This window comes from Theobroma cacao, chromosome 8 (assembly GCF_000208745.1).
Source record: "Theobroma cacao cultivar B97-61/B2 chromosome 8, Criollo_cocoa_genome_V2, whole genome shotgun sequence".
Lineage (NCBI taxonomy): Eukaryota > Viridiplantae > Streptophyta > Magnoliopsida > Malvales > Malvaceae > Theobroma > Theobroma cacao.
The window spans coordinates 1,039,059-1,052,342 of NC_030857.1; the positions used below are offsets into that span (position 1 = coordinate 1,039,059).

General features: G+C 35.4%; 2 protein-coding genes across 4 annotated transcripts; one reads left to right on the forward strand and one right to left on the reverse strand.

The window, feature by feature from the left end:
* LOC18591357 (COP9 signalosome complex subunit 4) lies at positions 9-3,563 on the forward strand. Its single transcript, XM_007017429.2, has 14 exons — positions 9-228; positions 318-469; positions 801-904; positions 1,008-1,068; positions 1,255-1,347; positions 1,442-1,542; positions 1,756-1,864; positions 1,948-1,992; positions 2,131-2,199; positions 2,287-2,378; positions 2,466-2,508; positions 2,691-2,750; positions 2,879-2,938; positions 3,030-3,563. Exons 1-14 carry the CDS (start codon positions 99-101, stop codon positions 3,102-3,104), a joined length of 1,194 nt encoding a protein of 397 aa, XP_007017491.1. The 5' UTR covers positions 9-98; the 3' UTR covers positions 3,105-3,563.
* LOC18591358 (probable serine/threonine protein kinase IRE4) lies at positions 3,423-12,841 on the reverse strand. Of its 3 annotated transcripts, XM_007017430.2 has the most exons (18): positions 12,293-12,841; positions 11,494-11,585; positions 11,169-11,384; positions 9,369-10,646; positions 8,730-8,902; positions 8,393-8,645; positions 7,867-7,959; positions 7,476-7,616; positions 7,303-7,395; positions 6,949-7,141; positions 6,779-6,864; positions 5,937-6,025; positions 5,784-5,835; positions 5,603-5,659; positions 4,988-5,137; positions 4,428-4,502; positions 4,156-4,282; positions 3,423-3,744 (listed from the first exon to the last, which is right to left on the reverse strand). In XM_007017430.2, the coding sequence occupies exons 1-17, from the start codon at positions 12,507-12,509 to the stop codon at positions 4,187-4,189; spliced, it is 3,354 nt and encodes a 1,117-aa protein (XP_007017492.2). In that variant the 5' UTR covers positions 12,510-12,841; the 3' UTR covers positions 3,423-3,744; positions 4,156-4,186. The 3 variants fall into 3 exon arrangements, 2 of the variants coding, with proteins under 2 accessions (XP_007017492.2, XP_017981345.1); XM_018125856.1 differs by lacking the exon at positions 3,423-3,744 and having other exon boundaries at positions 3,927-4,282; XR_001929064.1 differs by lacking the exon at positions 3,423-3,744 and having other exon boundaries at positions 4,215-4,282; positions 5,603-5,675.

Here is a 13,284-nt window from a genome sequence, read left to right on the forward strand (position 1 = left end):
GATTTCGCTAAAACACACACACTTTCTCTCTCTCTCAAGAAAGAAAAGGAAATTTGGGGTTTAGGGTTTCGGAAATTTGAAGCAGCGATCGAAAGCCAATGGAGAGTGCATTAGCAAACGCCTCGGCGATCGTAGATCAGAGGCAGAAAATCGAGCAATACAAACACATTCTATCAACTGTCTTCTCATCAAATGACATCGTTCAAGCCAAGAAATTCATCGATCACAGTAATTAGCTCACCTTTGCTTGGTTTATGCGGTTATTTAGGGGTTTTTTAAATACGTTTAAATATTTTAATTTGTGATTTTTTTTTCAGTGTTATCGGACGATGTTCCACTGGTGGTATCAAGGCAGCTTTTACAAACTTTCGCACAAGAATTAGGGAGATTGGAGCCAGAGGCACAAAAGGAAATTGCTCATTATACTCTTGCTCAGATTCAGCCTCGTGTCGTTTCATTCGAAGAACAGGTTCGTTTTAAATTTTGTTGATGGCGCCTTATTGAAAGCTACTGGGCAAATTGTTCTGTTTGGAATTACTTTTGTTCCTTTGGATGCCACATTGATGAACCTTTGTCGCAGCCGAAATCATCTGGTTGCAAAACGCTCCTGAATTCATTTATTATATTTCTACCAAATTGTTTCTGTTTTTTTCCCTTTCTTGTTTATGTTTTGCTCGCAGCTTGGCTTCTAGTTTGGTTGCAAAACAGAAAATACTTTTTTTCTTAAGCCTCCTGTTTCCTGTTAATGTAATATGCTTGGTTGTTGAAGGAAAGCTGTTTACTTTGTATGAGTTATATAGGTATTAATTATCAGAGAGAAACTTGCTGAATTATATGAGTCAGAGCAGCAGTGGTCAAAAGCAGCACAGATGCTAAGTGGGATTGATTTAGACTCTGGAATGAGGTCTGAGAGTAAGATTCTGTTTAATTTATTTGATGATGGCTGTGGCAAATTTTCTCTTGTTCCTGTTGATGACACTGACATGCCTTTGTGATATGGCTATCAGGGTTGTTGATGATACATTCCGATTGTCAAAATGTGTCCAAATTGCTCGTCTATATCTTGAGGTATTGACTTTTGTTTTTATAATTTTATGATTTACTTTTATTTATTTATTTGTTGAACGGTAGCATGATTTAGACAAATTTGCATGTGATAGAATGTCAAGGACTAATGTGGTTTAGTTATTCTATTGCTGTCACAGAAAATCAATTTGGAATTTTAACTGAAGTCATTGCTTGAATAATTTACAGGATGATGATGCTGTTAATGCAGAAGCTTTTATTAATAAAGCTTCATTCCTAGTTAGCAACAGTCAGCATGAAGTATTGATTTTACAATACAAGGTTTGACATTGTTTTTAGGCCAACAATTCCAATGTTAGAGCTGTAAGTCCATTCATTTGTTAGTTTGCTTTAATTTTTTTTTTCTTGTTTTCAGGTCTGTTATGCAAGGATTTTGGATTTAAAGAGGAAGTTCTTGGAAGCAGCGCTGCGGTACTACGACATTTCTCAAATTGAGAAGCGACAAATAGGAGATGAGTACGTAATCTTATGTTCCATTTGCTTCTATAAAACTTTTGCTTGTATTGCCATCTAGGGAGCAGTTATTAGCTGACATATACAAAAGAACCTTGACTCTGTATACGATGTAAACTTATTAATTTTCTTGTATCTCATTTCTGCTTTTCCGATTATTGATGATTGATGTTTGAGGAATTACCATACAAAATTATTAATGTTCACCTATTACAGAACAATTGATGAGGATGCACTCGAGCAAGCTTTATCTGCTGCTGTAACATGTACAATATTAGCTGCTGCAGGTCCTCAACGCTCCCGTGTTCTTGCCACCCTGTACAAAGTAAACACTTTCTCTTGCTTGAATGTAATATGAGAATTTCTTATTGTGTGATTCTAATATTAATGGTTTGGGCCATGTTTCAGGATGAACGGTGCTCCAAGCTGAAGATTTATCCAATATTACAAAAGGTTCTCTCTCACTCTCATGTATTCAGGCACACTCAGTCACATATGCTTCCCCACATGCAGTAGTCTTGCATATCATTGCCTATTTCTATCTCAGATTCTTAAAGTCCATTCTGACAGGTATTAATATGAAATTGACAGGTTTATTTGGAGAGAATATTAAGAAAACCTGAAATTGATGCATTTTCTGAAGAACTGAAACCACATCAGGTTATAAAAGTTTCAACTGTCTTAGATGTTGCATTTACAATAAAAGTGAATTGTCCTGTCTTAGAATAACCTTTTGTTTCCCACCAGAAAGCACTTCTTCCTGACAATTTTACTGTGCTGGACCGTGCCATGATAGAGCATAATCTTCTGAGTGCAAGCAAACTTTACACAAATATAAGGTTAGAAACGTAAAACTATTGATTTTCATCTTATCTTATTTTTAGGTTTGGAAATTTTTAAAAACACTTTTGCTATCTTTGTCATAGTTTTGATGAGTTGGGTACTTTGCTGGGCATTCCTCCTCATAAGGTACGATTCTTATGTGGCACCCTTTTAGTACTTTTGAGCAACAATAGCAGCTGTCATTACAACCTTTTAAGCTACTTGTTTTGCTTGTGGTTTTTAATTTATTGGTCTTCTCTCTCTATGAGGAAATACTTTTATATATTTTTGTTAAAAGGAGAAAACAATTGATGGCTGTTTGTTTAAAGGCTGAGAAGATAGCATCAAGAATGATTTATGAGGATAGAATGAGGGGATCAATTGATCAGGTATCAATTTGTTGCCACATGGTTTTGTTTTATTACTGCTTTGGTGGTTTCCATGATCAATTAACTTTATTATTGTGTTCTTATTATTTCCAATTATGTAAATAATTAATAACCGTCTTACACATTAGGTGGAAGCTGTTATACATTTTGAAGATGACACTGAGGAGCTGCAACAATGGGATCAACAGGTAATGCATTTTGAGTTTGGACTTGATTATGGCTGATGAGCACCCCTTTCTTTTCCAGTTCTCAGTTTTATCTTGGCTTGTGATTCTGCAGATAGTTGGTGTGTGTCAAGCGCTGAATGATATACTAGATACCATGGCAAAGAAGGGCATGGCAGTTCCTGTCTGATCTGGTGCACTCAACGATAAAGAAGAAGGCCTAGAAGAGGATTGATTTTAGCCTTCACCGATATGCATAAAAGAAAACTGCTAAGCCCCCTCTAATAATTTAGTTACTCGGGTTTACTTTTTGTAACTGTGATTTCGCCTGTTAGGGGGGGGCAGGCAGGCTTCAGATTTTAGATAATCAATTTAAGTTTCTGTAATTATTTTTTCTTAAGTTGTTTACCAAGAAAGGTGCCTCTTTGATCAGTTATAATACTCACACATCAATCGGAGATCTGATGAAGAGCAGAGAAAGCGGAATATACAATTTGGGGATATCTGATGAAAAGACAATGAAGCACATTAAGCTGCTTTATGTGGTCTTATCAGTGACTGTATTAAATATCAAAGGGATATCTCTCCCACTTTTAGAGATAGCCGAGGTCTGGATTATGACATTAAAATGCTGAATATTTGGCACTAACTTCGCACAGTTTTCAATGAATGACCATATAATTCAATAACTTTGCCCTTAGTTACCTCCCGGCTTGTAAGTTCCAGAAATTGCCACCATATCTTTTTGTGCAGCGTTTAAGGCAGGAGGTGGTGGTTTCAGCTTTCAACCGAGCTCAAATGAGGCATCCTGCCAAGCTGCTCAAGAACATCTGATACAAACATGTTAACAGAATGGTTTTTAACAGTCCCATTTGATTTCTTGGTCAATGAATCCGAGTAACATAGACTCGAGTTCAAATGCATATGAATCGAACTAATCATACGCATAAATGTGCATTACCGGTACCTACCAGGTTTATCAACGAATAATAACCACTGCTTCTATACTATATACAAATGTAGTGCAACACTATTGAAGATTAAACAAGTAGAATTGATACAGAGGAGTTTTCTTCTTCTTTCAGTAAACTTTTGTTCTCATTTAATTACACCTACTCGAAAGTAGCTATGAAAGTCCATTGTTAATTACAGTGTAATTTTGGAACCTTTTTTTCCTTCCTTTCCATTGATCATTCTGAATAAAAAAAAAATCATCATAGACATGGATTCATGAAAGATACCTTTGGCACTTGAATCAGCCATGATTTCAAATTATGTCCCTAAACCTCTGGACGGGGAGCTCTTGGCTGAATCCTTCCCAGATTGTAAGAGCACGTCATTATTGATTGATGCCAATTGTGACAAATTCTGCAATACAATAACCTTTTAAGAGAAACAAGCTCATTTGTTTTATGAAGGAACCAATCACTATTAAATTTTCTTTTTCAGGATACCAATCACTATCAAATGTACGAGTGCATTTACTTCTGTAGAGAGAGATTGAGTGGCATACCTTGAAAGAGAAATTTATCAATGAGAGATTAAGAGGAGAGGAAGCAAACTCCGCTAGGTCACCACATTCGTCCATCTGAATCAGAGGAAATAAGAGATGATCAGGACAGAAATACACAGCAGAGATGTAGGATAGGGTAGAACCGCCACATGCATGCAGCAGCGGACTACGAGCTTCTGTCCAAATTGAAAAAACGTTCTATATTCTACAAAACCTTCTAACATAAAGGATGAACATTGCAGCCAGTTTCTGGGTGTACTGTACTGCAACATTATATGACTCAAAGCTCCTCTGCTAGAAGTCATGCACTATTATTTTATCTGCAAACTCAAGCTCAATAAAGACACATAGCCTTTACCACTCAATGGGGTTGGCCACAAAGATCAAATTTCATCATTGTGCTCTATTTAAGATCAAATTCCATAGGTAAAAGTAAAACTCTTGCATTCTAAAATTAAAATCCTCAGTGGCATCATTCAAAACTATAATTCTGGATAGAAACTAAATCTGAGTATGCATGCCAACATGTCCATCTCTCTGTAAGTAAGCTAAAACCATACCTCAATTCCGGAATTCGAGTCTGAGTCGCAAGGGTCAGTATCAGAACTACTACAAGCATTCTCATCAGGAAATCCACTGGAAATTTGAGTAAAACGTGATACAAAATAGCTGGTGTCATCTGCACTGTCAGGGTGTGGCACAAAGGCAGCCTACAAAAAGTTAATGTTCACCTGTTAATATTAAAACTTCATCAAAGGCAAATCAACATTTTCTCTTGTTCTCCTGACTTTGTCCTCTTTTCCTCTCTCAACAAGTGAACAGGGTACTCTTGCTGTTATATAAAGGACATATACATACATAGAAAAGCATGAAGACATCTATGAAAGGTAAATAGTTGATGGACTTTTACAACTTAGGCAGACAATAGAAGAAATCACTGTATCAATACACATGGAAGTCTTTAAGCATAGAAAGTTAAATCAATGGGTAATGGTTAAAGAAGCCCAACAGAATAAGATGAAAAAAACCCCCCAAACTTAACTGATATTATTGAGCAATAGAAAGCCATCATCAAATAAAAAATATAACAGGCATTGCACCTAGGATTAACAAAAAATTTAACTATCAACCATTTTGCTAGAGGCAAGAATAGAATGAAAGCTGTGAATTCATACCTTTTGCATTGCAAGACTATCCCAGTTAACTCCATTGAAGAAAGCGTGTGCTTTTACCTGTAAGATGGTCCCACTTAATGAAAAAAGCCAATTAAATTACATTAACATGTATGTTCTATCAAGTTTTAATAGTGAATGGAAGGTATATTTTGCTTTTCCAATGAAAAGTTAGAAATAAAACCTCAGTTGATCCATTTGCTCCTAACCGCTGATTGGGATCATGTATAAGAAACCTGTAAGAAATGCTTCAGTCTTGAACAAGTTGTTCTGAATAAATTTTTCCTTTCACATGATTAGGTCAATAAAAACCTAAAAATCAAAACCAAAAACCAACCTGTTGATTAAATCTTGAGCCTCATAGGACATCTCACTAGGCACAGACGGCCATGGAATTTTTCTGTTCAAAATGTTGTCAAAAATTATCTGCAAAGCCATGACAAAAATGACAAAAGCATGAAGCAGAGCATTTCCTAGTCAGCCAACAATTTTTACAGAGCATTATGCTAATAAGAAATAATCCAAATAGGAATGAGTTCAGGAGATGAAAAGGGTATGTAAACCAGTTCACAGAGAACCTAAAACTTAAAATAAGACATGGTAGTTACAAATCATATACTGTGCCGGTTAACAATTGAAGGGTGAAACAAGTTCAATCAACTAAAATTTCATCCCTCATACAACATTTCTCTTAGAAATTAATTTGATAAATAGAGTTACCACCCAGTTCAATGAGAATAAAGAGAACACAACAACCAGTGAAGGAATTGATAATATTGCACAAATTATAAATCTTAGTGGCACGCTATTATTTCCACATCAATCCATTATGGTGCAAGAAAGCGATTATGATAGAGACAGCTATCTGCAGTTATAAAACAAACCTTAGCCATGGCTTCACAACAATATTAGGTCTTTTATATATGTTCCCTTCTCAAGATTTAATCTAAATATCAGAAACCTTTTTGTTTTGGGCAGTAAAATCACATTTACATAGTTTGAGAGGCAGCTAAAAGAATTAAAAGAGAACCCACATCAACATGAAGATCTTATAGACACAAGATTCTTCTTGACCATAGAACACAAATAATAATTGAATACCTTGATCAAAGTTACATATTACTTCAGTAATGATGAGGATACAATTGAATGAAGAGAATACTTGAAGAAGATACAAACCTCTGGACATTCAGCAGTGAAAGGTGGAATTCCTGTTATGAACTCAAACAAGATTATTCCCACTGACCACCAGTCTGCAGCATAACCTGCATGAATGCCAATGTGGTAAAATATTAAATGCCTGGTCTAGTTAGGACCTGAATAAACCTGACCTCAGGTTGAATCCAAACCATGCTCGGTTCCAAGAAGAATTTCAGGGGCCAGGTAGTCAGGTGTCCCAACTGCCGAGTGTCGACTTCTATCATCTGTTTGTTGAGTTTGTAGATTACAAGCATCTAATGAAGTGGTTCCACTTGTCTCAGGTCCAGATAAATCAATTGTGTTGTTTATGAGGCCAATTTTTGATAGCCCAAAGTCTGTAAGCTGGTAACATAAGCAATAATTAGCTTGTTATCATTACAATAACATAAGGTTAATGCAGATGTGCAGAATGAGTAAGCCAAACCAGTAATCAAATGCTTCTTGATCAGCCATATAATTCACTTATACATCAAATAAAGACAATTAGTGTTCATACACCAGACCTTAATGTGACCATCATGTGCAATCAGTATGTTGTCTGGTTTCAAGTCACGATGCACAATTCCAAGGGAATGGAGATACTCTAAAGCAAGAACCTGAAAAATGGATATATTTAACAAAAATTCAGACAATTATTAAACTGGATATGCATAATACACAATGAGTTTGTACAAACCAGTTCTGCAATATATGTACGAGCTACTTCTTCCTCAAGGCATCCGACTTTTCTGAGCAAAGAGTACAGATCACCACCATTGAGATATTCCATAACCAAATACAGGTTATCTCTACAGGTGAATGAATAAAAGAATCGAACCTGAAATGATGCACACACATCTTTTTATTCAACTAGCATCGTTCTAAGACAATAAGAAAATTAAGAGCTACAACGTCAACCATCTTTGTCAAACAATAAAAAATGACAAGGATAAGCAGGTTCAAGATGAAAGAGAAATTACATGATTCAGGCTCAGCCACAAAGTAAACTTAAAAAAAATACTAAATGCATTTTATTAAAATTGAAGTAAAGAATGTCATAGCTCAAAGCATGCTAAATTAGCTATTACCACAAAAGGGTTCCGGACTGCTATAAGTATATTCCTCTCCGCTAATATACGCTCAATATCATTTTTACGTATCATATCCAATTTCTTGAGAACCTGCAAAAGCAGCAAAATTGCATTCAGTTAAGAACTAAAACCAAGATAATTTTTTTTAAAGAAAGGCTCAAGATTACAATTAATTAGTTGAATGTTTTACATGAAAATCAAAAGCTTGAAACTTATAACAAAACTTATCGCTAGTATGTTCAGCCAGAAGGAATCATAATGTTGAACTCAAATGGGTGAGCAAAGACTCCAAATATTTATTCCTAGAATAATCAATTAAGCAACCACTTCGTTCTGTCACTATCAATTTTTACAAACTGAAACAAGTATTCTTCTGCATGCATATGTAGCCTGCATTTATACTGCCATACACATGTTTATTTGAAACTAATCTAAGACTTTATAGATTCTTGTAGAAAAGAGGACAGGACTGCATGTTCACTTTATTTTCTGTTGGTATAAAGTAACAAAAAGGAATTTGTACCTTTATTGCAAACAAGTCACCCGTTGTCCTTTTGCGGGCAAGAAAAACTTTGCCAAAGGCACCTCTGCTAATAGGTTTGATGATCTCAAAGTCATCAATAGTTGTCCTCTCTTTATGGGACATATTGAAAGGAGTTAACATTGTATTACTTTGAGATGCAGTATCTGATATAAGTCCAGAGTTTTCCCTTTGTTCAATGCACCTCATTGGACTTTTTATATCTGTTACTTCACAAGCAAGTATATATTTTTCCCTGCACGAGTAGTTAAGAAACATGATGAATGATTCATTGAGTTGAGATATGTCTCACAAATATTACTCTCTAACACCGTACTACCTCAGAAGTTTTTCTATCCGGCCTCCAAAAGTGTCTATTACAAGAGCTTTAAGCTTACTATGCCGTAAAACATCCTGCAAGTCTTGCATGCATGCAAGCAAAAACTCATGAGACCCTTCTTTGGACAAGTCTGTGCCTGCTACACAACGGGCAATATCTGATAGGTCAACCATCTGCCAGAAACAATTTCAAAGGACTTAAACTCACGCATAACATTACACTTTTACATTACAAGAATAGCATTAGATGCAAGATGGAAGCCAATTGCAAACATAAAAAGAATGTATCAGAAAAATAATTGAGAGAGAATATATAATTACACACATGCATCTAATATATGCATATTCATATTATCATAAAATTAAAAAATATATATATGGACAAATTATTGTTATCCATTCAGAAAATATTAGTATAGTAAGCACCTCTTGGGAGTTTGACAAACTAGGTCTTTAATTGGGTGAATATATAAAAGACTGATCCTACTTAACAGAGCTACACAAAGAATGCATTAGTTCTATAAGAGTCAAGAGGGCTTCATTTAGCATTTGGGCAAAACATTATGAATTGCTTTTACACCAACAATGCAGGGATGAGAATGTAAAATACAAATATCTGAGATCCTGTGGTTCAACAAACCTGTTGCACATCCTCTAGTTCAGAAGGATTATTACGCTCCAACCAGAAAGAATCAAAGTGACTTGCTCTTGGGGTATTAGTAGAGGATACTGAGGTCATGCTACCAGTTGACGATGATGCTCCATAGTTGCCAAGCCTCAGTCCTAAATGGCCCTTAAAGTCAATAGAGGTTAGATGAGAATCTTCTATACAGGCAGTGTCCATATCATGTATGTCCTCAAACATTCCTTCTACACCCTTGTTTCGCCACTCACTTATCTTGGGAGAATAACCTTCAGATGCAACCACAGAGCTCTGATTTTGCATTCTTGAATTCTCAGGGCTTCCAATGGAACTCAAATTCCATGACTCTATAATCTGTTCCAATATTTCTGCAAGCTTTACAAGGCGTTCATCTACATCTATACAATTTAATGCACATTTATCTGCATATGCACATATATAAGAATGAGATTCTAAATGAGAAATAGGAACAGCTTCCTCACATATCCTACAGATTACTGAGTCAGATCCATCTAGTGTTCGTCCAGGCTCAATAAGTGAACCATCCAAATTAGGGTTGTGCTCATGAAGTGAACTACAACAGGAAGTATTCACTGAATTTCCTACAATACTGTCATCAGCTTGACAAAAGTGTTGCTCTTGAGAAATTAAATCAGATCGGGTTTTCCGTGTAGGTGAAATTTTCTCAGGAATAGTGGAATTGTTTTCAGAAGTTATATCACTCCGTCCAGCTGGCTCCATAGAACTGTTCCAAGTTGGCTCAGGGAAAGAAGACACCTTATTTTGTCCCTTCAATTTGTGTTCACCACCAGCCCTCTGATATACGGCATTAGCTGAATGAGAATCAGCAACTGCAGGAGTGGGAACCCAACTCATTTCAACAGCAGGAATGCTTTCTAAACATTTCTTAAATTTATTAAGAGATTTCTCATCAATCGGCTCTTTCTCTTTCTGAAACTGTAATAACCTTGTGCAGCGTGTCAAAATAAAAAGCATGCGCGTGCACAGCCACTTCACTAATACTGTTTGACACTGTTGTCTTTTTTCAGTCAAATTTTGAACTATTGTTTCACACTTAACACGAAACTCAGAAGGGGTCATTTCAACACATTGTTGAGCAACAATCAGAAGATCCACCGCCATTTTGCGACCCTCTGGAGATGAGGACTCGATGGTATCAAGAAGATCCATCACATCGCCTGCAAAAGTAGCCAGCTCTGCATTCACCACCTCTTTAGCAGCATCAAATCTTGAATGTAATGAACCCAATAGTTCCTGCAGATCAATTCACAAAAGGAGAAAGACAAAGTAAAAGAAACCATTAGGTGCCATTGGAGCAAAGCTTCATAAACACAAGCACTGCCTTCTTCATTAAGATGGCCTAATGTTATAGTATTATTTTTCATGCAGAATTGCACTAATAGTGATCCAGATAATCTAAAGTGACCCTTTTTTTTAAAATCACATTGGTAGAGTAAGAATGCCTTCAGAAGACAAACTTAATACACCAAAATATTCTTGCCTAAACCGAATGTGCCAAAAAAAAATCAGCTTAAAGAAACAAATATGAGAATCAAGCTGTTATTTGAACATGCAATATCAATGAGGCCTCTCAAGGAAAGAGAGAACTACTTCACGCTAAATAATACCCACAAAAGCTTCATTTAATGTGTAGAATGTTAAAATTTTCAAAATTTATTGCAAAATCCATTAGTTCTTTTAATTTTTCCCTCTTCAGAAGCAATTGAAAAGCAGGTTATTAACCAAGCTCTTTCTTCATTAATATCAGCAAGGTACCTTTAAGTCCTTGTAACTGTGGGCCCGAGGATGGGCAGATGGAATACCACCCTTAGGCCCCAATTCATGCGAAAAACTCTTTAGCCCTTTTGATAATATGCTAGAGTGTGCACTCTCAGCTGAAGATTGCTTTCCATTCAACCTATTTTCCATGTAGCCAACTTTAGCTCTTGTAAGTTCCTCTTTGTCATGTGTCTTAATGTCTGAGCTACCAGCCTGGCAATTTAGCAGCATGGTTTCTTAGGCACAATTAATGTGACAAGTGTATCATGAAACTAATCTGTAAGCCAATGTTAGAGCAAAACCAGCATAGTTTAAATGTCACCTCAATATTTGTAACAGTATTGAAGGCTTGAGTGGAATTCCTTGAAATATATGATGAAAACCACTGTGCTATCTTCTTTCCTTTTTGTTCCACTACAAATATGAAACCAGAAAGAGCAACAAATAAACATTACTTTTTATTTATTATAAAATAAGGAATGGTAAAACAGAGACTCAAGACAAGTATAGATAACGAAAGATAATGAACAGGAAACAGCAAAATTCTAAGTCACCAGAAAACCAAGCCTAAGAACTAATGACACAGTGAAAAGCAAAGACAACTTCGTTAAAGTTGCAGGAATCCGTTTTAGACTCGTATTTTAAGAGCTGAAAAAGGTTGCTTTGTATTCGTAATGGAGGGGACTTTGATGAACTCAATGGATAACTATTTCCTTGTGACATGATTAAATAACAAAGTCCTAGCAAACAACACTACCGTAATCACTTTAAGTCACTTTCATGTAGGAATTCATTGTCTATGGATGACAATCTTCTTTTTCATCATATCATATATGGTTATGTTTCAGCATCAGCATGTTGAATCTATAACGAGGCAAAACATATTGATTCAAAAGGTGTCGATAATGAGAGTCCTAATCTAGTTTTCATGCTTAGTTATCCTTAAGGTCTAGTGTGTTCTTAACGCGTTTGATAAATCATCAGTAAATATTCAAGAATTCCAGTTTTGTTTTTTCCTCCATGTTTTCTCAGCAAACAAACAGAGCCTCAACAGAGACGTATATCAACTAAAATTCATAGAAAAACAAAAAAAAAGAAGAAGAAGAAGATGGAATTCAAACCTTCTTTAGAGAAACCGTATGTTTTTCCTTGTCCTTGAGCAACAGACTTCTGTTTCTGCTTCAAAGGAGGCTTCAAAGTCCTTGACTCGTTCAACTCTCCCAGCTTCGAACTCGGTTGTTCCTTCAAAGAAACTCGCGGCGTTTTGATCCGATTCAATCCGGAAGGAATCCCGACTTCCGAGGGCAAAACGTTGTCGTTTCGTCTCGTATTAGCCATCAATCTAAAACTAAAACCCTAGCACTCGAGCTTTCTTCAGACTACCGAAGCAGTTCGTAAACAAAACAAGCCGAAAACAGAAAAATCAAGGTAAAAGAAAAATAAATACTAACAAATCGAAATCAAGGATACTAAATAAAGAGAAGTGGAAAATCATAAAGAGAAAGAAAAAAAATTAAAAAGGAAGAGGAAAAGTTCAACAAAATTTGAGCTCCTGAAAGTGCATAGTTAGCGAAAGGAGGGAGTCGTTATTGCTCGCGTGGTTGTTCGTTTTAGTTGAGAAAAAGAGCCAGCAAAAGTTTTGTGATGTGTGGAGCGGGGTTCGGTTACGATGACGGTTGATATTTTAAAAAAATAATAATAATAATAAAATAAAATAAAATAAAACAAAAAAGGAAGTTGGTTTATCAAACTGAAGACGAAAAGGATACGTTTTTGGATAAAGCCTCGTTTTTCTTATTGCTAAGGATTTTGACCTAGATTTTTTTTTTTTCATATTTGAATGTCTTTTTTTAGTTATTATCAAAATTAAAATAAAATTTTTATTTTTATGTATTTTATATTAAAACGTGAAAAAAATTTTATATTATAGATGTTTAATTTAGTTTTTTAAAAAATAAAAAAATATTAAAAATAAAGTTATAAATATAAAAAATAAGAATATTAAGTGTTTTTAAAAATAAACAAATTTAGCCTCCAAAACCTTAGTTGAATACACCAAAACTTTTAATTTTAGTTAGAAATTTAGATGTCAATATTCTAATAAAAGTTTAAT

What these genes read in the sequence shown, in the direction of transcription:
- LOC18591358 (XM_007017430.2), bottom strand. Translation starts at nt 12,509, where the DNA reads ATGGCTAATACGAGACGAAACGACAACGTTTTGCCCTCGGAAGTCGGG. An exon ending in ATACGGTTTCTCTAAAGAAG is followed by an intron (nt 11,586 to 12,292) that starts GTTTGAATTCCA and finishes TCATATTTGTAG; the next exon opens with TGGAACAAAAAGGAAAGAAG. An exon ending in ACTCGAATTCCGGAATTGAG is followed by an intron (nt 4,503 to 4,987) that starts GTATGGTTTTAG and finishes CCTCTGATTCAG; the next exon opens with ATGGACGAATGTGGTGACCT.
- LOC18591357 (XM_007017429.2), top strand. Translation starts at nt 99, where the DNA reads ATGGAGAGTGCATTAGCAAACGCCTCGGCGATCGTAGATCAGAGGCAG. An exon ending in TTGCTCGTCTATATCTTGAG is followed by an intron (nt 1,069 to 1,254) that starts GTATTGACTTTT and finishes AATAATTTACAG; the next exon opens with GATGATGATGCTGTTAATGC. An exon ending in TGAGGGGATCAATTGATCAG is followed by an intron (nt 2,751 to 2,878) that starts GTATCAATTTGT and finishes CTTACACATTAG; the next exon opens with GTGGAAGCTGTTATACATTT.